The sequence below is a fragment of the Geotrypetes seraphini genome, chromosome 6 (genome assembly GCF_902459505.1).
Source record: "Geotrypetes seraphini chromosome 6, aGeoSer1.1, whole genome shotgun sequence".
Classification (NCBI taxonomy): domain Eukaryota; kingdom Metazoa; phylum Chordata; class Amphibia; order Gymnophiona; family Dermophiidae; genus Geotrypetes; species Geotrypetes seraphini.
The window spans coordinates 129,746,246-129,770,646 of NC_047089.1; the positions used below are offsets into that span (position 1 = coordinate 129,746,246).

Sequence of the window (24,401 nt, forward strand, 5' to 3'; positions counted from 1 at the left end):
CTTCGGCCAATCTGTTTTACAAAATTTATTTTCCTAATGGCCAACCTTCCCTCCATCCCTCTTTTTGTTAGCTTGGAGGTCACCCATCAGTCAAGAATATGCTGCCTGCTTGTCCTGGGATAAAGCACAGTTACTTACCGTAACAGGTGTTATCCAGGGACAGCAGGCAGATATTCTTGCGTCCCTCCCACCTGGCTTCTTAGCTGGCTTATCCTAACTGGGGACCGCGCGCCTCTGTCGGGCGGGAAGGCACTCGTGCGTGCGCGGTGCGGCCTACTAGAACTTTCAAAGTTCTTAGAGTGCAATCACTCTAAAATTGGCCGTACCGGGGCTCCGTCGGTGCCGTCACCCATCAGTCAAGAATATCTGCCTGCTGTCCCTGGATAACACCTGTTACGGTAAGTAACTGTGCTTTCTTAGTAAACTGTTCAGACAGCTGAGGGGCTCTTCCAAGAAGTACTGTAGTGAATTTCACATTAAAAGTCCCAGGTACAGATGCCACTATATTTTGCTTATATTGTATAGTGAACCCTACAATACCCACCCAATACCACAACAATATAGGTACAGTAGATTTTTGAGAGCTCACCATACAATATAAGCAAGCTATGGTGATATCTGTACCTGGAACTTTTAATGTGAAATTCACTGCAGTAACCTCTGCTCTCTGAGCTCAAATATCTGTGTTAACATCTAAAGCTGCTTGGGCTGAGAACTTTTCAGCACCCCATCATAATATAGGCTAGAATGTGCTTTTTTTTACACATCTTTGGATAAGTGGGAGGGGGTGACCACTGGAGGAGTAATCCCTTCAATGGTCAACTGCAGTTTAGGCTCCTTCTTAGAATTTAGACACTTCAAATGTCTAAAAAAAAAAAAAAAAAGCCCAGACCTTTAGTTAAAGGTTTGATTATGCCTGACGAGTGTCCAGTTCCTAAGCCTACCCAAAACAGGCTTCTAATATGCTTCCTTAAGATTTTGATGCACTGGAGACAAAACAACCAGAAAGAGGTCTAGAAAGTCTGTTTTGAGAATGTCCACTTGGACGTTTTGACTAGTAAGACGTCTTTTGGACGTCTTATCTTTTTTGAAAATGATCACCTTAGTCTTAGATAGTTAACAAATGTTCTTTTTCAGTCTTACTTTATTCCGGGACCAGTGAGTTATTTCCATCTACTTGCCAGGACTTTGTAGGAAATCTCAAACTTTAGAGGCTTAAACCCCTCCCCCTCTTACCTCATCACTGTCCCTGTGAACATCAGTCTTTCTTCCTATAAGCTAGGCTGTAGGAGCTTGTATTTTCTGTTCGTGCTTTTTATATTTTTGTAATTTCAGTATTTGTGTTTGCGGTTTTTACCCTCTTCTCTGCGGGGACACCTCCTACTGCAGGAGATCAGACCTTTGGGAAAAGTCTGCTTTGGAGGGTTTCCTGCTTATCAGTAAGCCCTCTAGATAGGCTGCACATCAGATTGGGGATCAGGAACTGTTCCCTTGGGAGCTAGCTCACCCCAGGTTCATCCATTAGTGGGTCAAGTGCAGGCTTCGTGGTTCCATGGAGTGTGCCTGGGATTGGGTCTAGACCAGGGGTGCCCAAATGGTCACTCGCGATTGACCAGTAGATCGCAAAGGCAACGTGAGTCGATCACGTTGCCTTTGAGATCTTTTTCTCCCTGCTGCTTCCTCAAGCCAGGCCTGGTGCGTACAAGCGCTGGACTCACAAGACTTAATCTCCGACGTCAATTCTGATGTCGGAGAGGAAGTTTTGGGCCAGCCAATCGCTGCCTGTCTGGCCTGGAACTTCCTCTCCAACGTTAGAATTGACGTTGGAGGTGAAGTCTTGTGGGCATGGCGCTTGTACGCGCCATGCCTGGCTTGGGGAAGCAGCAGGGAGAAATTGGCATGGTGGCTTGAGGGTGGGGGGATAGGGAAGAAATCGGGGAAATGGAGAAATCAGCACGATGGCTTGGGGGGGCAGGAGGAGAGAGAAAGAAAGACAGGTAGGCAGGGGGAGAAAGAAAGAAAGGCAGAAAGAAAGAGGGTGCAGGGATAGAGAGAAAGAAAGGCAAAAATAAAGAGGGGGGGCAGGGCGAGAGAGAAAGAAAGAAAGAAATACTGGCTTTACAGAAGAAGGAAGTGCAACCAGAGACTCATGAAATCACCAGACAAAAAGGTAGGAATAATGATTTTATTTTCAATTTAGTGATCAAAATGTGTCCGTTTTGAGAATTTATATCTGCTGTCTATATTTTGCACTATGGCACCCTTTTACTAAACCGCAATAGCGTTTTTTTAGCACAAGGAGCCTATGAGCATCGAGAGCAGCGCAGGGCATTCAGCACAGCTCCCTGCGCTAAAAACCATTATCGCAGTTTAGTAAAAGGGGAGGGGGTATATTTGTCTATTTTTGTCTGTTTTTGTATAGTTGCATATTTTAAAGTCATCTGCCTTGACCTCTGAAAAAAAACCCGTATTCAATTGATAATTAACGCGTTTTTTTAAATTTTATTGTTGGTAGATCATTTTGACTTGGTCATTTTAAAAGTGGCTTGCAAGCCAAAAAGGTGTGGGCACCCCTGGTCTAGACTGTGTTCCTCCGCCAGGCGTTTCCACTAGTGTGTCTGAGAGTGGCGGAGGTGACCGGCCATGGATGTCAGGCTGGTAGGGCAGTCAGAAGATTCAAAGTCCAGCTTTCCAGTAAGTTGAGACAGAGGATCTCCCTGTAAGCTGTTTCAGCTCTCTCTGCAGTGTTTTCCTGTCAGCACAGCTTGAATCAGAGATTTGGGGGGGTCTTTAAAATGAGGTTTTTAGGTGGTTTCCCTGCATGGCCTACCCCCCCACCCCTAAAATTGCTATTTTTGAGAGTTCAATGTACAGTATTCTCCACAGGACCTTTTAGCTGGGTGCACCGCCCAGCTAATTTAGATGACCGCCCGGCGAATCCTTCTGCTGCCGCCGATGCTCCTTCCCGGGCTGACTCTTTGCTGAAAATTTTGATTGACGCCTGCCTTTTTTTTTTTTTTTTGCCAGCATGCTTTTACTTGCTTCGGGCCTTCCTCGTTGCCGGGTCCTGCCTACTTTGTTTCCATGAAGGCAGGACCCGGCAGCGAGGAAGGCCCGAAGGAAATAAAAGCAGTAAGTTGTAAGCTTCCCTCCGGGGCTCTATCATGTGCGTGCCGGCTTCCCTTCTCTTCTCTCCGAAACCGGAAGTTGCGTCTCTTGGGGGGGAGGGAAGGGAAAGGAAGTCAGCACGCACACGATAGAGCCCCGGAGGGAAGCTTTCAACTTACTGCTTTTACTTCCTTCTGGCCTTCCTTGCTGCCGGGTCCTGCCTTCGCGGAAACAAAGTAGACAGGACCCGGCAACGAGGAAAGCCTGAAGCAAGTAAAAGTAGCAAGTTGTAAGCTTCCTTCCTTCGCTGACCTATGAAAGATAGGTCAGCGATGGAGGGAAGCTTACAACTTCCCTAGCGACTCTACCGACGGGTTTGTGAGCTGAGAGGGATGGGAAGAGAAATGCTGCTGCTGTACCGATTTTGGGGGAAAGGGAAGAGAAATGTTGCTGCTGTACCCAATATTTTGGGGGGGGAGGGGGAAGCGAAAAGCTGGTGCACCCAATGGGGGAGGGAAAGAGAAAAGCTGCTGCTGCACCCAATTGGGGAGGGGGGAGGGGAAGAAAAGTGCTGCAGCAGCACCCGATGGGGGAGGGGAAGAGAAGTGCTGCAGCAGCACCCAATTGGGGAGGGGGAAGGGGATGAGAAGTGCTGCAGCAGCAGCACCCAATTGGGGAGAGAGAGGGGAAAAGGAAGACCAGGGAAGGGAGAGGAGAGGCAAGAGACACCAAGACTATGGGAGGGAGGGAGGGAAAGGAAAGGAGCTACCGACCATGGAGGGGGGGGAGAGATATCAGCGCATGTAGGGAGAGGGGGAAGAGGGAGAGATACCAGGGCATGGGGGGAGAGAAGGGAAGGATATAGAGATGCCAGACCATGGGGTGGAGAGCATAGGGCTGCCTGGCTGGCCTGGAACTTCCTCTCCAACGTTAGATTGAACAAACTAGCACCACTAAAATCAAAAAATAAAATATGTAGACAATCAGACAAATGGTTTGACACAGAACTCCTACATCTAAAAAGGAAATGTAGACAACTAGAAAGGGCATGGAAAAAAAACAGAAACAAGATAACACCAAAACAGAATGGAAAATCCAAATCAAGCAATACAAAATCAAACTGAAGGAAAAACGAAAAAACTATTATTCCAACCTCATTGGCACTGACAAACCAGACACAAAAAAACTTTTCAACCTAGTAAGAAACCTCACCGATACCAAACCATGCCTAGCCACCCAGGGAAACCTAACACCAACAGCCTCTCAATTAGCAGATCACTTCAAAAATAAAATCATCACAATCAGAACAACATTCAATAACTCACAAAACAACATAGAAGATATCCTAATAAAACCCACAACAGATGAAGCCATCCCAGCAGACAGGTCCTGGACCAACTTCCCTACAACCCAGTGGTCAGAACTGAACAGGCTATATAAAAAATACTGCAAGTCCTCATGCGACCTGAACAACTGCCCATCATACCTACTAGCAACAGCTTCCACCAACTTCAAAGCTAGCTACACGTTATGGTTGCAAAACACACTCAGGGAAGGCCAGTTCCCACCAGACCTTGGAGAAATCATAATAACCCCTATACTGAAAGACCCCAAAGGTCTAATAAATAACCCGTCAAATTACAGGCCAATCGCTTCTATCCCTACATACGTCAAAATAATAGAAGGTCTAGTGGCACAACAGCTATCCATGTACCTAGAAACCCACAACATCCTACATCCATCCCAATCTGGATTCAGAACTAACCACAGTACAGAAACTCTCCTGGTATCTTTACTAGATATAGCCCGAAGACACCTCAGCCAAGGAAACAGACTGCTAATCATCCAACTTGATCTCTCAGCGGCATTCGATCTAGTGGACCATTCCATACTTCTCCAGATTCTAGACGCAATAGGAATCTCAGGTAAAGTGCACAACTGGTTCCAAGGCTTCCTTAAAACAAGAACATATAGAGTCAAGTCAAAAGAAATACTATCAGAACCATGGTCTAACCCCTGCGGAGTACCACAAGGCTCTCCCCTCTCTCCCACACTTTTCAACCTATTCATTGCTTCCCTAGGCAGCACCCTAGATGCCCTAAACATAACATCATTCAGCTATGCGGACGACATAACCATCCTCCTTCCATTCGACATCCACGACCCCATCTCCACAGGACGCCTGAAAACTACAATGGAAACAGTAGAAAAATGGATGACAAACCATAAGTTGAAGCTGAACACGGACAAAACTAAATTCCTACTACTAGAGAAGGACAAAAAACCATCCCTAACAGAACTGGAAGTAAACTCAATCAAGTACCCACAGAGTTCCCTCAAAATCCTGGGAATACAACTAGACAGATGCTGCACTATGCAAACACAAATCCATAAAATCATCCAAAAAGCATTCTTCACAATGCGAAATCTGAGAAAAATAAGAAAATTCTTTAATAAAGACCAATTCAGAATCATTGTCCAATCCCTCGTGCTAAGTATGGTAGACTACTGCAACAGCCTTTACCTACCTTGCCCAATCAACACAATAAGAAACTACAGACTGTCCAGAACACAGCCCTCAGACTCATATACTCACTCAGCAAATACGACCACATTACCAAAGCATACACAGAATCTCACTGGCTACCAATAAAAGCAAGAATACAATTCAAACTCTACTGTCTCCTATTCAAAGTAACCCACGGCGCGGCACCCAGCTACCTAAACAACCGCTTTCACTACTATCTCTTATCCAGAAGAAGGAGAACACAGAACATTTTCACCTACCCTCTTCTCAACGGTACTCGACGTAAGAAACTTTATGACAACCTACTAGGGACACAGGCAGCTAATATTGACTCCGACATCTCAAAATTACTGATCGAAATTACAGACATAAAAGAGTTCCGAAAAGAAATAAAAACACTACTGTTCAAAAAATATCTCCCATCAATCTAAACCGCCATCTAATGAGTTCCCAACCAATTCCATTGGGAACATAATCTCTTTATCCAACCCAAACTAAACACCCCTACTGTCCATATCATCAACATTAATTAACCAACATCATGCAATCATCAAAACAATAAATACACCTCCACTTATAGGCATATGATGCTACTCTCCATCCGAAGAAACTTGACTCATCTCATGGAACATCTTTTGTAATCTAGAATATATTGTAATTCTTACTCTCCACCAGTTGTAAATTGTCTCAGTTGCTAGGTAACATCTCCTGTGATATTGAATGTACTGTAATTCTTCACTATTACCTGTAATTAACACTTCTCCTGTAATGTAATTCTACGGGAAATGCCCAGAAATCTTCCTTATTGTAAATCCGTGGCTATGTCTATCTGCTGCGATATTGAATGTATTGTAACTCTTCACTGTTACATGTAATCTACTCTTCTCCTGTAATGTAATTCTACTGGAAATGTCCAGATATCATCTTTATTGTAATCCGCCTAGAACCGCAAGGCACAGGCGGAATAGAAATCCCTAATGTAATGTAATGTCAGAGATGAAGTTTTGTGAGTCCGGCGCTTGTACGTGCCTGGCCTAGCTCAGGGAAGCAGCAGGGAGAAATCAGTGTGGTGGCTTAGGGGGTAGGGAAAGAATCGGGAAAGTGGAGAAATCGGTGCGATGGCTTGGGGGAACAGGGGGAGAGAGAAAGAAAGACAGGCAGGGGGAGATAGAGAGAGAAAGAAAGTCAGAAATAAAGAGGGGGCAGGGGGAGAGAGAAACAGGCAGTCAGGGGGAGTGAGGAAAGAAAAGGGAAGTGGCAGAAAGAAAGAAATATTGGATTTACAGTCAGAAGGAGGAAGTGCAACCAGAGACTCATGAAATCACCAGAGAAAAAGGTAGGAAAAATGATTTTGTTTTCAATTTAGTGATCAAAATGTGTCTGTTTTGAGAATTTATATTTGCTGTCTATATTTTGCATTATGGCCCCCTTTTTACTAAAATATCAAGTACAAAAAAGGTGTATTAAGAGTAGTCAAAACCAAAATCACCTTAGTGCAGGGGTGTCCAATGTCGGTCCTCGAGGTCTGCAATCCAGTCGGGTTTTCAGGATTTCCCCAATGAATATGCATGAGATCTATTAGCATACAATGAAAGCAGTGCATGCAAATAGATCTCATGAATATTCATTGGGGAAATCTTGAAAACCCGACTGGACTGCGGCCCTCGAGGACCGACATTGGACACCCCTGCCTTAGTGGATAACACCAAAATAGTACAGAACTTGTAAAGTAACAAGCCTCAGAGACCTTACGCTCAAGCAATAAACTGCTAAATGCGTATAGCCGTTCAGAATCTCAATCATTGGCTTGTGACAAGAAATGTACTGTGGTTTTAAATATTATAACTTAATTTTTTAAAAAAGTTTTTAAAATATTTTAATAATTATAAACGTGTCTATCATTATCGCAGTAGTGCATAAAGAATAAACAGCACTTATCTGAAAAAAACGGCACTGCAATTAGTACCCAACGGGGCCACCGTTTCACCGATGCTGGCTTTCGTCAGGGGAAATTGCCAAAACAGTGCGGAACAGCACTCCTTCTGCTAAGTTCAAAAAGTGGTTCTTAAGATGGCGGCAACTAGTTCACACTAGTTGCCGCCATCTTAAGAACCACTTTTTGAACTTAGCAGAAGGAGTGTTGTTCCGCACTGTTTTGGCAATTTCCCATGACGAAGCCAGTACTATTTTGGTGTTATCCACTAAGGTGCTTTTGGTTTTGACCCCTTTTTACTAAACCGCAATAGCGGTTTTTAGCACAGGGAGCCTATGAGCATCGAGAGCAGCGCAGGGCATTCAGCGCATCTCCCTGCGCTAAAAACCGCTATTGTGGTTTAGTAAAAAGGGAGGGGGTATATTTGTCTATTTTTGTATAGTTATTCCTGAGGTGACATTGCATAAAGTTGTCTGCCTTGACCTCTTTGAAAACCCTCTGAATATAAATGATAATTAACATTTTCTCTGCGTACAGTGTGCTTTGTATTTTTGAAAATTTTATTGTTGGTAAATCATTTTTTTTTATTATTTATTTATCATTTTAATACATCCTATATACAAAGATGTTTAAGGAAATACAGAAATATTAAACTCTCTTAGTTAATCATAATACAAACTAAGATCTAAAAAAAATAAGCAACAATAACAAATCATCTAATATAGTCCACAATCTGAGGAGAAGAGACAAAATGAATAAAGCCCCTCGGGAAAGGGGACATATACAAAAGAAAATCAAAATATTAGAAAAATAGAGCAGTATTAAGATCTTATCCTATCCAAAAATTAATACCGCATAAGTAACCTGTATCATTCAGGCTTTGTAGAGATTCCTTTACCTTCTAGGAAAAAAACTAATTGGGCAGGTTCAAAGAAAATATATTTACTCCCCTGATAGGAGACAAAACATTTACAAGGAAATCTCAACTGGAAACCTGCCCCCAAAGCAATCACCTTTGATCTATAAAGCAAGAATTCTTTCCTCCTGGATTGTGTCCACCTCGAAACATCAGGAAATATATATATCTTTCCCCCAAATAGGTAATCTGTTTTAAATTAAAATACAATTTCAACAACATCTCTTTATCTTGAAGAAATACCAACGAGACCAATAGTGTTCCCTCCCCTGAATTTCAATATCAGAGGACTGCAGGATAGCAGAAACATCTAATTGGACATTTTCATCTACTACAGCTTTTTCCTTCTGCAGTTGTTTTAAATAATAAATTTTTTGTATCGGGGGAAGACTTGCTTCTGGTATATGTTGGTAAATCATTTTGACTTTGTCATTTTAAAAGTAGCTCGCAAGCCCAAAAAGTATGGGCACTCCTGCTGTAGAGCCATTCTTGTATGACTGGATGAGTTATATTTATCTTTTTTTTTTAGTTGTTTAAATTCATGCAGAAATAAATGGCTAGATTGAACCTAATAACTTCATTAACGCCTTTCCCTGTTCTATACCATTTGAAAGAGGGCAAATATCTAATTATTCCCTTCTAGCATTGGATGCTTCTTAAATTTAGTAAAAATATTCTGGCACAAGTGTCAAACCTTAAAAAAGGAAGTCATATTGAGCATTGGAAAATAAAAATAATTAACTAATAAAAATAGTACACATTTAGGGTTCCTTTTACTAAGTTGCGAAAATGGTTTTAGCGTGTGCTTAGCGCGCGCAGAATTACCACACGCGCTAGACGCTAATGCCAGCATTGAGCTGGCGTGAGTTTTCCCACGTAGCGCGGTGGTTTGCGCATGCTAAAAATGTTAGCGCACCTTAGTAAAAGAAGGGGTTAATTTTCCCCACCACCAAATTTCCCCATCCCGCCCCACCCGGCTACTTTTTCATGCCACCCGGCTGGAAAAAATTTCTGGGGAGAACACTGATGTAGTTTTCCTAGGCTATTTTATTCAAAATAGGCACCCTGGGTAGCCATCTTGGATATTTCCAGATTTGATTTTAAAGTTATTTTTTATACCTGCCAGCTTCATTTTTGAAAGAAAACCACATAGATGACCTCCCCAGGGTAGGATGTCATAGATTCATCCCTCATTTGTGATGGATGGCTGTCGGATATGCAACCGTGTTCCACATGTGCTGCAGCCTGTGAGGGGTGCAAGGCTTGCCCGGATTCGGTGCCTTTGACCTCCAAGGAGGATCTTCTAGTTCTTCTGTCCCAACTCCCATGAAAAGGGGGAGGGGGGCTGGCGAGCGAATAGGCAGCATTTCAGTAAAACTCAAGCATGTTGTAGGAGATAAACCCCGTAAATCCTCCAGACAATCCAAACCTAGTTTACAGGGGTTGGCTCCTGCCATAGAGGATGGGTTTTCCCTGGATTTTGTTGATATGTTTTATCAAACATACTTGGTTAGAAAGTCTCTGCCTGTTTCTCTTCTGGATGCTCTGGACCAGGTTCTTCTCTCCTGTCTCCCCTCGTGGGTGCTGGCAGCTAAGCCGGTAGTGCCCGTGTTTGCATCTGATACACTTTCCATCTGCTTTCACAGTGGAGCACCACGGTGGCCGCAGATGTGGCAGATGTGGTGAATCTCCAAGATCCAGATAGGTGTGGAGCCCCTGATTTGGGGGAGGATCCCACTGTGTGCAGATTTTTCAAGCATGCGCATCTTGTGGATTTGATCTCTGAATCTCTCCAGGAATTAAAGCTGCAATCTAAGCAACCTGTCACTGCAGAATGTGGCCTCTGGTCATTCATTAGGGAGCAATCTGCCTCTTTTCCTGATTATTCTGACCTCGTTCAGATTCTTATGGACATGTGGGAGACTCCTGAGTGTCCCTTGAAATGAGCTCATGCCATGATGCAGCTTTATTCCATGGCGGATGCCTTTAACAAGCACTTTGCTTTCCTGAAGGTGGATTCCTCGGTGGCACAGGTCACCAAGCGCCCCCCCCTTGTGACAGGGGTGTTATCCTGAATGATGTTCAGGATTTTGTCCTCAAGCATCCGTTTGATTCAGCGGCACTGGTGTTAAGGCGTCGGCCTCTTCTTTTATTGCAAGGGCATACAATTCCAAACTGTGCCATGATCCTGATACTTTGATGCTTCGTGACTTGGATTTTATAATTTTGGGAGTGGATTATATGGCTGATGCCTTGTATGACATCTTGAAAGTCTTTTCTAAGCTTTCCGCTTATTCCATCTTAGCTCGCAGGATGCTCTGGATCTGTCAGTGGTCTGGCGATTCTTTTTCTAAAGCGACCTTGAGCTGGTTGCCTTTGAGGGACAGCTGCTGTTCAGCCAGGGTCTGGATGACCTTATGGTCAGTGTGCAGGATTGCAAGACCAAGTCGTTGTCCAAGAATAGATTCTGACCTTCCAGAGGTTTGGGGCATTCTAATTTTCATCCCTTCAGACGCTCTCGTCTATACTCAAGCCTGTCCGCAGGCCAGCGGTCATCTTTGTCTGCCAGACCATAATTTGGCGGTTCTTGACGTCAGCTGTCAACAGAGTCGTACAGCGATTCCTGCAAAGAACCAGTTCATTGTTACTGTTTTGCATTTTTTTATATGAGCAGAATTTACTTACTTGTCAGGGAGTTTCCCGTTCGGCTCTCTTTTGTTGTTATCCTCTACAGATGTTTCTACCTGCTTTAAGATGAACTGATGTTCACAGAGAAAGAGACAAGGTAAGGGGGGGAGGGGTTTAAGCCTCTGAAGTTTGAGGCTTCAAAGTCCTGGAAGGTAGACGGAAATAACCCACTCGTCCTGGAATTAAGTGTGGATTTACAAGAAATAAGATTAGCAAAGGTAAGAAACTAATCATTCATTAGAATCAATCTTATTTTCATCTAAATTTGTGGTGTCTTTCAAATGAAATTCTTGTTGTGTTAATACCAAAATACAATCTTTGAATAACTTGTATCAGGCATATCTCTGTGGCAAAAGTGGTGGGATTAGTTTCCTTTCCTCTAGTGAGAGGTAAGCTGCCATCATTCTGCTTTAAATGGAAAAGGAATTAACCGGGTCTAAAATTTCTTATGATGTACATGTATATTATCCTAGGACAAGCAGGCAGCATATTTTCACATATTGGTGATGTCATCCACAGAGGCCAATACGGACTCTGTTAAAAGTGAACTGTCACTTAAATTTTAAGAAACATTGACTGGCCGCACCGCGCATGCCTTCCCATCCAATGCCAGCTCACTGTACCTCAGTTCATTTTCCACGATGTGAAGAAGTGCTTTTTCTGGACTCTGTTCAGTCTGTGTTGCCTTAATCTGTATGTTTTTGTCTTTGAGTGGCCTTTGGCCATTTTCTCCTAGTTACTTTTCTCATTTATTATTTTTTTTATTTATTTATTTATCATTTTCAAGTTTACAAATCAAGTATCACTTGTACAGAAAGATAAAGAAAAGCCAATAAGGTAATAAAGTATTCATTCTAACATCTCAAACATCAATAATAAGAAAATCATTATGGCTTCACTTCAACTCAAGTCCACCTATGGAGATTCAAGGTATTATATAGCAGAAAATTGAAGAAACATTAACAAACTAAATTGCTATTTAAAGAAGAAATAGACCCTTTAAGCTGAGACAGGAAACTAATAATCAATTGCCCTTATAAATCTCCTTAAGTCTGAGGTGCTGTAGACAAGAATGTTGTCGGCTGGCTTGGGTCAAAGAAAACATATTTTTTCAAATGATATTGTATCACACATTTACATGGATGTCGAAGAAAAAAGGTCGCCCCCAAAGCTATAACCCCTGGTTTTAAAAGAAGAAATTCACGTCTCCTTTTTTGAGTATCTCGAGCCAGATCTTGGAAAATCAATATTTTAAGTCCCATAAATTTATTTTTTTTTTTGTCTATTTAAAAAACAAACAAACCGGAGCGACCAGTTTTTATTTGGTGCTAAGGCAATAGTAATCAAAAGTGTCGCCGGGGTGGTCATTTCTGTATCGGAAAGTTCCAGTATTGCTGTAACGTCAAGTGGTTGCTGGTTCCTTTCTTGTAATCGTTGTTGTTCTTCATCTCTTTTAATAGGTAAATAACAGACTTGAGTAAGTGGTGGCAACATATCTTCGGAAATTTCCATCATATAACGTTTTACCATATCTCTTGGAAATATTGTTGCAACCCTGGGAAAATTTATTAATCTAAGATTATTATTTCTGGAGAAATTTTCTAAGGATTCCAGCTTCCTTCTCAAATTGGTGTTATCCTTAATTAATACAGTGGTGCCTCACACAACGAACTTAATCCGTTCCAGGAGCAAGTTTGTTATGTGAAACGTTCGTTGTGTGAAACGCGTTTTCCCATAACAATACATGTTAAAAAAAATAATTCGTTCTGTAGCATAAAATATGCTAAGATGACATAAAAAAAGATAAATTTTTGGTTATTATTTTTATTTAGATACATCTAAAAACATAATTGTTTTTTAAAACAACACACATTTTTTAAATTTAAAGACAGACTAAGTAGAGTCTAATTTTACAGTGAGAGGGCAGAGTCTCAGCGGCAAAAACTGGGACTTAACTGTTCATTTTTTTTTTTTTTCTACCGTGTTTCCCCGATGATAAGGCAGGGCCATCAAATAAGACAGCCCCCCCTTTTTAGAAAAAAATGTAAAATAAGGCACCCCCCCGCAAAAAAGCCACCCACTGATACCTGCGCTTACCCGAATCGGGTGGTACGGTGGGTGACTCCGTGTGGTCCCTGGCACCCCCGACACGATCGGGGCAAGAGGGAGCTCAAGCCCTCTTGCCCCCCCGACTCCCCGACACGATCGGGGCAAGAGGGAGCTCAAGCCCTCTTGCCCCCCCGACTCCCCGACACGATCGGGGCAAAAGGGAGCCCAAGCCCTCTTGCCCCGCCGATTCCCCAACTCCCCGACAATATCGGGCCAGGAGGGAGCCCAAGTCCTCCTGGCCACGGCGACCCCCTAACCCCACCCTGCACTACATTACGGGCAGGAGGGATCCCAGGCCCTCCTGCCCTCGACGCAAACCCCCCCTCCCCCCAACGACCGCCCCCCCAAGAACCTCCGACCGCCCCCCCAGCCGACCCGCGACCCCCCTGGCCGACCCCCACGACACCCCCAACCCCCTTCCCCGTACCTTTCTGTAGTTGGCCGGACAGACGGGAGCCAAACCCGCCTGTCCGGCAGGCAGCCATCGACGGAATGAGGCCGGATTGGCCCATCCGTCCCAAAGCTCCGCCTACTGGTGGGGCCTAAGGCGCCTGGGCCAATCAGAATAGGCCCGGGAGCCTTAGGTCCCTCCTGGGGGCAGGGCCTGAGGCACATGGTCGGGTTGGGCCCATGTGCCTCAGGCCCCGCCCCCAGGAGGGACCTAAGGCTCCCGGGCCTATTCTGATTGGCCCAGGCGCCTTAGGCCCCACCAGTAGGCGGAGCTTTGGGACGGATGGGCCAATCCGGCCTCATTCCGTCGATGGCTGCCTGCCGGACAGGCGGGTTTGGCTCCTGTCTGTCCGGCCAACTACAGAAAGGTACGGGGAAGGGGGTTGGGGGTGTCGTGGGGGTCGGCCAGGGGGGGCGCGGGTCGGCTGGGGGGGCGGTCGGAGGTTCTTGGGGGGGGGGCGGTTGTTGGGGGGAGGGGGGGTTTGCGTCGAGGGCAGGAGGGCCTGGGATCCCTCCTGCCCGTAATGTAGTGCAGGGTGGGGTTAGGGGGTCGCCGTGGCCAGGAGGACTTGGGCTCCCTCCTGGCCCGATATTGTCGGGGAGTTGGGGAATCGGCGGGGCAAGAGGGCTTGGGCTCCCTTTTGCCCCGATCGTGTCGGGGAGTCGGGGGGGCAAGAGGGCTTGAGCTCCCTCTTGCCCCGATCGTGTCGGGGAGTCGGGGGGGCAAGAGGGCTTGAGCTCCCTCTTGCCCCGATCGTGTCGGGGAGTCGGGGGGGGCAAGAGGGCTTGAGCTCCCTCTTGCCCCGATCGTGTCGGGGAGTCGGGGGGGCAAGAGGGAACCAGGCGGAGAGAGGGCAGTTAAGCGCAGTGCCTGCGCGGAAGGATGCAGCTCGGGCGACTTCGTTGTGTGAAACGAAGTTCGTTGTACGGATCAAGACATAAAGTTCGTTGTGCGCAGCGTTCGCTGTGCGAGGCGTCCGTTATGCGAGGCACCACTGTACTTCTCTAATCTGTTTAGAAACTTTCAGTTCTTGATGGATATTTTCTAGAGAGCTTTTTATATCATCAATTTCAACTTTCAAATTTCCCACCACAGTCTCTTGAACTTTAAGTCTTTCTTCCAACTGATTTAGTTGGGGTTTAACCAATTTTGCCAAGCCTGCCATCAGATCCCAAAGGGAATCCAGGGTTACCTCTCTGGGTTTTTCAGTAAAAGAAGCATTTGTAAAGTAAAAAGTCTCACTAGTTGATGTCCCATCTTGAACAGCTTTACTCATGTTCAAATTTATCCCTGCAGTTGTTGGTCTCTCAGTGTCTTCCAAACTTTCCTATAAATGGGAGTTTGTCTCCATTCTCCCCTCTCTGCTCTCTATGGCCTCTGAGGGAGAGTACTGCCCATCCTCCGGGAGCACATCCTCTTGTGGGGAGCTGATAATCTGAGGAGGAGGGGGAGGTGCTCTGGCGTCGGGGCTCAGCATCTCAAAGCCCAAGGAGATCGCATCCATTCCACCCTTCCACTACATCTCCAGCAGGTCTCCAGATGCCGGGGGTGTTTCCTGGATACGCCGAAGAAGTTCCCCGATGTTGCCGAAGACCGCTGTTTCGGACTGCCATGAGGCTCCAGTGGCACTGCGTCCTCTCCGCTTCGGCATTAGAGAAGGGAGGTATATCAGACAGCGATTCAAAAGTTGTAAGGGGAAAAACTCGATGGCGTACTGTTTAGCTAGATGGGTCTGCGGCCATCTTGGATCTCACTTTTCTCATTTATATTATCTTCATTTTTTTTTTTCTTGGGTCTTTTGGCCTTCATGTTCTTCCTCAGTGGGCTTTTTTCCTTTCTCATTATTGAGTTTAATGTTGCTGCTGCAATTTTTCCATCCATTTTGAGACCGTTGACCAGTTTTAAAAAGTGCCGTCCATGCCAGCAGCCTATTTTAATCATTAATCACATAGTTGGTGTTTGCAGTGTTTAGGCCCTGAGCATCGAATTGATACCTGCAAATGCTGTTCCATCTTACAAAAGCGCTCACTGAAGGCTCGTCTCATCCAACAAGAGAAGCTGTTCGGCTCTGCTATGGACACTGGGAAAACATCCGAGCCTTTGGTACCAGCGGAACTGCCATCAGATGAAATTCCAGCATCGGGGAAGCCAGCTAAGAAGCCATCCTCTTCCTAATAAGCGTCATAGGCCTCTACAGCATTAAGTCCCTCGAAGCAGGCCAAGCGTTGATGTCATCGCTCTCCATCTCTGCAGGTATATCTCCTATAGGGCGTGCATCCTCATTGAGGTCACCCACCCCTCGACACCCTGCTGCACCAGTGGTACTGGCTGTTGAGCCAAGGGTACTGGTGCAACTCTTCAAAGAACAATTGAATGAATTTTTCTGGAGGGAGATCGGTGATATGTTTAAATTGCATTCAACACCGGTGCTTACATCAACTCCTTCGGTACCAGCCCAGCCTAAGCATAGCACCTCGAAGCCGCTTGGTACTGATTCCAGATCTCTATAGAAGCACTGGTCTACCTCTTATCCATCCTCCAGTAGACATCAATGCTGTCCATTGAGGCATCGATTCTAGACATTGCAGTGCTGACGCTCCCCATCGAAACATTGACACTTCTCATTGAAGCATCAACGCTCTTCATCGACTAGATGTTCTGCATCGAGGCACCGCCATTCTCTATTGTGTTAATCCCATACTTACAGGGATAAAAGAACTTCTCATCACTCCTCTTCATCGGATCAGTACCGAAGACATCATGGAGCATCTTCTCATCATTCTCATAGTTCTCTACTACAATCTTCAACTTACAGAGAGTCACCGGGAGTTGCTACAGTTGATTCTGATCTCTCACATTGCCATACTGACTTGGATTGTGAGCCTACTTTGTCTGGTCTTGAGTCATATGGTATATTTTCAGATCTATTTCCTCCTCCTCCAAGAAGATCTCCTCCTGAATTACTTTCATTTACTAAATACATTAGACAGTTGGGCAAAGCCCTGCCTGTCAGATTAGAGGCTGACACTGAGCCCAGAGCAGAGCTCCTTGATGTCTTGGATTATGACTAAAAACAAAAAGAATTGACACCAAAATATCCACAAAGAAGAAAATCTAGAGAAAACCAAAACCACTGTGGAGTGACAATGTTCCCAAATGGACTTTATTTGAAAGTATCAAAGTTCCAAAGGTACACTAAAATCATCCACATAAAATAATTCCATCCACATAAAAGTAAATCATCCACATAAGAGCCTTAAAGGACCTAGTCCGCTAGGGATACAGGACTCAACACGGTTTGCGTTTCGACAAAAAGTCTTCTTCAGGGGTCTCTGGGGTCCTATAAAGGTGAATACGTGGGAAACAATTGTGTGGTGAACCGGAAGTGAGTCACTGCTTGCATTTGCAATGGAAAGCAGTGTCTCACTTCCGGTTCATCTAAAGCAGGGGTGTCCAATGTCGGTCCTCGAGGGCCACAATCCAGTCGGGTTTTCAGGATTTCCCCAATGAATATGCATGAGATCTATGTGCATGCACTGCTTTCAATGCATATTCATTGGGGAAATCCTAAAAACCCGACTGGACTGCGGCCCTCGAGGACCGACATTGGACACCCCTGATCTAAGGGCTTTTCTACCTCAACAAAGACAAGACAGTTTGCTTCAACTTTGCAATCAGGTCTCACTTATACAAACCATTTCAGCCAGACAGATAATGCGGCTCTTGGGTCACATAGCATCCACAGTCCATGTTACCTCCTTTGCAAGGCTCAATCTCAGATTAGTTCAGAGGACCTTAGCATCTCAATAATCTCAAGCTCTCGATCCCTTCTCTCAAAAGATTAGTCACCTCACCTCTTCGTCAATCTCTTCAGTGTTGGATAGCTCCGTCCAATCTTTTCAGGGGTCTTACTGTTTCACATTCCTCCACATCAAAAAGTGCTTACTACAGATGCTTGGGGAGCTCACCTGGATGGTCTTTGCACACAAGGTCGCTGGTCTGCTCAAGCTATTAAGCTATTAGAGCTGATGGCAATTTGAAATGCTCTAAAAACCTTTCAGAGCAGTCTTTCCAAACAGGTCTTCCTGGTTTGCACGGACAATCAAGTAGCAATGTATTACATCAACAAATAAGGAGGAACAGTCTCTCTCCCTCTTTGTCAAGAAGCCCAGCACATTTGGAACTGGGCAATTGCTCATAACAAAGGGTAACAGAATACTCTAGCTGACAAACTCAGCAGATTTCTTCGACCGCATGAGTAGGCTCTCAATTCCAAAGTATTACGCCACAGTTTCTCACTATGGGGGAGTCCTCAGATAGACCTGTCTGTATCTCTCCATAATCGCAAATTGTCTCTCTTCTGCTCCAGACAGTATTCTCCTTAACTGGATGCCTTTTTTTTGGATTGAACAAACATGTTCCTCTATGCATTTCCACCAATCCCTCTCATTCTCAAGATGTTGGTCAAACTCAAGCATGAGTCAGCCACCCTGATCCTGATAGCTCCTTGGTGGCCCAAGCAGCCTTGTTTCTCCCTTCTACTTCAGCTGAGTGCCAGGGATCCAATTCCCTTGCAAATCCTTCCATCTCTGCCCACTCAGTCAAGGGTCTCTTACATCCCAGTCTATAATCTCTACACCTAACAGTTTGGTACCTCTCAGCCTGACTTCAGCAGATTCTAATCTCTTTGACTCGGTATAAGCCATTTTAGCTGCTTCCAGAAAACCTGCTACTCAGCAATGCTATCAACAGAAGTGGACATGCTTTAATACTCTCCATCGCCAAGATGCTCCATCTTCTTCTCTACCCTCAGTATTGGATTTTCTTCACCATTTATCCAACTCTGGGCTAAAAACCACTTCGGTCAGAGTTCACTTTGGTGCTATTAGTGCTTTCCATGTTCCTGTTGACTAAATCTCTGGCCACTCATCCTCTTGTTTCCAGGTTTATGAAGGAACTTTTCAATTCCAAATCTCCACTCAAACATCCTCCAGTTGTGTGGCCACTTTGATGAAACCACCATTTGAACCAATGGTTCTACTCATCTTAAGTTTCTCACTTGGAAAGTTAAGATGAGTAGAACCATTGGTTTCTCACTTGGAAAGTAGTTTTCTTGATCTCTCTCAATTCTGCCTGTTGAGTGAGTGAACTCCAAGCATTGTTTTTGGATCCACTGTTCACAGCATTTCATCATGATAAGGTGGTACTCCGCACCCATCCTAAATTCCTCCCAAAAGTAGTAATGGAATTTGACTTCAATCAATCCATTGTGCTTCCAGTTTTCTTTCCAAAGCCTTATTCTCATCCTGGAGAAACAGCTCTTCACACATTGGACTGTAAACGTGCCTTGGCTTACTACATACAAAAAGACTAAGCCACACAGTGCTTCACCTCAGCTGTTCATCTCCTTTGATCCTAACAGATTGGGCAAGCCTGTGACCCAGAGAACTATTTCCACATGGCTAGTGGCCTATATTTCTTTCTGCTATGTTCAGGCTGGCCTGCAGCTCAAGGGTCCTGTAACAGCACACAAAGTCCGAGGTATGGCAGCATCTATAGCTTTCTTACGTTCCAATCCCATTGGTGAAATTTGCAAAGCAGCTACTTGGTGCTCAATTCACACATTCACATCTCACTACTGTCTGGAAGCCTATTCCAGATGAGATGGTTGTTTTGGTCAAGCAGTATTACAGAATTTATATTTTTCCTAATAGCCAACTCTCCCTCCATCCCATTTCAATAAGCTAGGGAGTCCAACATGTGACATTATGCTGGCTGCTTATCCTAGGATAAAGCACAGTTACTTACTGTAACGGGTGTTATCCTGAGACAGCAGGTAGATATTCTTACATCCCTCCCACCTTCCTTGGTTAGTTTTTTAGCTTTCTTACAGAACTGAGGAACAACGAGCCAGCATTGGGCAGGAAGGCACTCACATTTGCGTTGCGGGCAGTCAGGAAGTTTCTTAAAGCTTAGTGACAGTTCAATTTTAACACTGTCCGTATTGGGCTCTGTGGACTACGTTACCCACATGTGAGAATATCTGCCTGCTGTCTCCGGATATCATTCATTACGGTAAGTAACTGCTTTTTGCACTTTTGTAGCAGATATAAATTTGTGCAGGGGAAATATCAGCTGCTAATTCATTGTATCCAGCATTTAAAAAAAAAAAAAAAGAATGGCACACAAGTGCATTTATTTTACTTTTAAAGTAGATAACTTTTGGGACATTTCACATGTGCTTCCTGTTATGAAATTGCTTGTTAATTTTGTATCTAGTCACTTGGAAATCTTTACAGTAGACCATTTAGATTCATAAAGCAAAATCCTTTATCAGATTGCTAGTGACTTGCAGAGAATATTTCTTCAGGTATTAATTTAATCAGATATTGATGGACATCATTAGCAACTTAAGAATAATGTCCTGGGTACTGTCATTTTATTTATTTATATTATACTTCCCTCCCTCCCCCCAAGAAAATTAGCATTTTTTTTAACCACACACACACACTGCGAATCTCCACCACTTGGACATTGTGCCCCGTTTAGCAGCTGTATGTTTGTACATAGGTTACCAAAGCTGCAATTTATCTATAACCAAAAGCCAATCAGGTTGATCTGGCCACTTCCAACTAGCAGCCAAAATCAATTGGACAGCTGTATAGAAAACTTGCAAAAGCTCAATTCCCTCTTCTCCAGAGTAGGATCATACCAATGAAATAAGGTCTCCTCCAAAGAAATTCGCACATCCCTATCCAAGACCCAAGACAACAACCCAGAGAGGGAAACCCAGTACCCCTGTACCTGGGGACAGTCCCACCACAAGTGCTTATAAGTGCCCTGGGAACCACATCCCTTCCAGCAAGTCTCCATCCCCTGCCCCCATCTGGGCCAGCAAAACTGGGATATAATACCACCAGAGGAGTAACCATTTTCCACCATAAATGCTGCCACCCCCATGGAGGCAGCCTGGCTACAAATCCCTTCCCATTCTATATCTGAAAGCACCCTACCCAAATCCTGCTCCCAGGCCTACATATATGATAGCCGGATCACCCGTCTGGCATTTAGGCACTTGTAGAGTGTGGAAAAAGTCCCCTTCTGTAGTTCAGGACCCACCAATTGTTCAAAGCCCGACTTCCCCTTCCTCAAATCAGACCAAGCCTTGAAGCCTGCAAATAGTGCTTGACCTGTAAATAAGGGAACAGATCCCGGGGGGCATAACTGATATTTGGTTTGCAGCTCAGGAAATGGCCGAACCTGGCCACATTCTGGATCCCAAAACTGTCCAACACACACTAGGCCCCAAGCCTCCCACTCTGCAAACACCTCCTCCCCTCTACCCAGCTCAAATTCCGCATTATAGCGCAAAGGCGTGAACCAAGAGTACCTATGCCCCTCCGGAAGAAGCTTCCTAACCATTCTCCACACTCACAAAGTAGTGCAAACTGAGGAGAATTACTCTATCAGCGCACTCCTTCCCGGCAGCCAGGGCAAATGGAGAAGCAGCACCCACCCCACCTCCTCCTGTTCAAGAGCCACCCAGGGTTTACACTTGTGAGCTTGCCATTCAATCAGAGCCCATAATTGAGCCGCTTGTTAATACTTTACCACTTGTGGGACTGCCAATCCCCCCTCACGCTTACTCAGTTACAACACCCGCATGCCCACCCAAGGGCGTTTATGCACCCAGATAAGTCATTAAACGGCACTGCAACTCCTCCAAAATAGGTCTGCGTATCTACAATGGTACAGTTTGAAATAGGAAGAGGAGTTGTGGAAATATCATCATTTTCACTATTTCAATACGACCTATCCAAGAAAGCCCACCTGCCCAAATCCTTATGAATGCGATTAAATAAAGGCTTATAATTCAGGTCAAACAGATCAGCCCCTAAAGATCCAAAGAAAACACCCAGATACCGCAGGAATGATTTCACCCACTGAAACAGAAAAGCAGCACCCAGTTCATCCACCACAGCCCCCGACAGATTAATATTCAGCAACTAAGGTTTACTATGATTTGCTTTAAACCCCAAAACTCACCATAAGCAGATAGTTCCCCTAGAATCTCTGTTAATGACTGCCTAGGATCCTGTACTGTGAATAGAATATCATCTGCAAAAAGACTTTATACTCTTGAGTCGCTACTCAAACCCCCCCAGATATGTTTGTTAGCTCTAATATGCTGGGCCAAAGGCTCCATCGTTAAGGCGAATAGCACAGGTGAGAGAGGACAGCCCTGTCTAGTGCCTCTAGACAGCACAAACAGAGCAGAATTGCTGTCGTTCATCTAGATACAGCCATTGGATTAGTATATAGAACCTGAATCCAATCTCTCATTCGGGGTCCCAGGCCTATATAGTCCAAAAGCCATGAAACCCTATCGAAGGCCTTCTCAGTGTCAACCAACAGGAAAACCATGCCCTGCTGCAGCCGACAAACCCGCTCCATTAAAGTAATCACCCTCTGGACATTATCACCCACTTGCCATCCTGCAATAAACTCCGACTGGTCTGGATGGATGAGCCTTGGTACTCAACTCATGAAACAATCTGCTAAAATCCTGGTAAAGATTTTAGTATCCACCCCCAAGAGAGAGAGAGGGCAATAAGAGGCACATAGTCCTGGATCTTTCCTTGCCTTATGTAAAATAGTGATACCCGCCAACCGCACATAAAAGGGCAAGTGACTCCCCGGTTTCGTCATTGAAAAGATGGAGCAAAGGTGTCAAATAGCATTTATTTTTCCTTAAATGTATTTGCTGCAAAAGAAGTCTGGCCAACAGTTTGTTTTTGTTGTTGTTATAATATTTCTATATAGAAATCTAATAATTACAGATCCATGTTCTAAAAAAAAGCAGGTAATTTCTATTTGAAATCCTTATGTGAAATTTCATGAACATTTCTCGTTCTTATAGTTGGGTATGCCTGGCTTACACTTCTGAGAGATGGCAGGGTAGTGACCAATGAACAACAGATTCCTGTGTCCTTTAATCTTCCATCAGGCTACCTCAGTTATCAAGAACTCGGGATGGGCAAGGTACTTAAGCTATATGACTTGAAAAATTACAAAATGTGAATCACAATGTAAATGTACTTTTTACCATTGTTTTCTATTCAGAGTGTTTTTTGATAAAAATAGGTGTTCACTCTCATCCTAAAATAGTGAAATGATTAGCTTCCCATTTGCAAAATCAGTTGAAATCATCACCAAGGTGATGATTTGTAGATGTAGAAGCTGATGTATGCTGTAGAGATTTGCCTCACTGATTTAGTATGTCCATTGACCTGATTGTGGCTTCTCTTGTAAAAGAACTATTTATCTCACTCCTGTGCTACAGTGGAAAAACCTTCCATGGTGAGATAGCCGTATCCTATTTTCAAAATGACATCAAGGAGGAAATTCTACAAACAGCACCTAGACTTAAGCACCAGTAGGCACCCTATCAGAGCCTAGGTTAATTAAGCAACACTGTTTTAAATATCAAAATGTTAACATTAAAGTGCCTACTGGTGCCTAAAAAATCTGTGCTGGAATCGCACCTCCATAGGTACTTTAGGCCACCTAATTCCACTGAGGGCATGGCTAATTCCAGAAGTGGCATTAGGCGGCTTAAAGTACCTATGCAGGTGGAATTCATGACAAAGATAGGCATTAGAAATCCCTGGCCTACATTTCTGGTACCTGTCTTTCCGAGAGGCATGATTCTGTATATGGTGCCGTCGCTCGATTGACTGTGCGCAATTGGTGGCTGATTTTAGGCAGCTGCCAATATCAACGCCATATAGAGAATCCAGGCCCAAATGACTAATTTTTTCTAAATTAAAAAATCTCCTATGTTTCTGTATAAATATTAGATAGAAATGCAAAATATCCAAGTTTCAAGTTTATTAGGATTTGATATACCGCTTATCAAGGTTATCTAAGCGGTTTTTACAATCAGGTACTCAAGCATTTTCCCTATCTGTCCCGGTGGGCTCACAATCTATCTAACGTACCTGGGGCTATAGAGGACTGAGTGACTTGCCCAGGGTCACAAGGAGCAGCGCAGGGTTTGAACCCACAACCCCAGGGTGCTAAGGCTGTAGATCCAACCACTGCGCCACACACTCCTCCAATTGCAGGTAGCAGGAAAAACTACCATAAACAGAGAAGAGTATATTGGTACAGTGCAAAGGTCATCACTTTAAACATGTTATTAATAAAAATAAAGAAATCTTATCTGCTATGTTGCAAGCTTTAAACACTTGAGGATTTTTTTTCTGGAATACTGATAGATTCCTCTAGGATTTTTTTTTTTTTTAAATAAGTGTAAGACTGGTGGTGAATAGTGGGAGTTAAAATACTTCATCATAGGGAAATGCAAGGTCATGCATATTGGGAAAAAAACCCCGATGTTCACTTACAAGATGGGGGGGATCACCGCTAGGGGTTCTTATGTTCTTATCTGTTTGCCCTTCTCTGCTTTTGCTGATTCTCAAGGCTTAGTTCCAGATGCAACCAGTACAACCTCTGAACCATTGCTGTCTTCTATTCTTGCATTTTGTTCCATTAGTTCTTCAAATACAAGCAGGCATAATATTCTCACATATGAGTGATGTAATCCAAAGAACCCAGAAGGGACACTATCTAGTGCATGCCACTTTAACGTCTTTAGTCTGTGCTC

The 24,401-nt window shown here is 44.3% G+C and overlaps 1 protein-coding gene across 4 annotated transcripts in view; it reads left to right on the top strand.

Moving 5' to 3' along the window:
• DOCK9 (dedicator of cytokinesis 9) overlaps positions 1–24,401 on the top strand; it is a 1,074,749-nt gene that overhangs the window by 549,703 nt on the left and 500,645 nt on the right. For all 4 annotated transcript variants that reach the window (XM_033947591.1, XM_033947593.1, XM_033947592.1 and 1 more), the window contains exon 21: positions 22,653–22,774. In XM_033947591.1, coding sequence (XP_033803482.1) covers positions 22,653–22,774 — 122 coding nt within the window. The remainder of the gene's footprint in view (positions 1–22,652; positions 22,775–24,401) is intronic.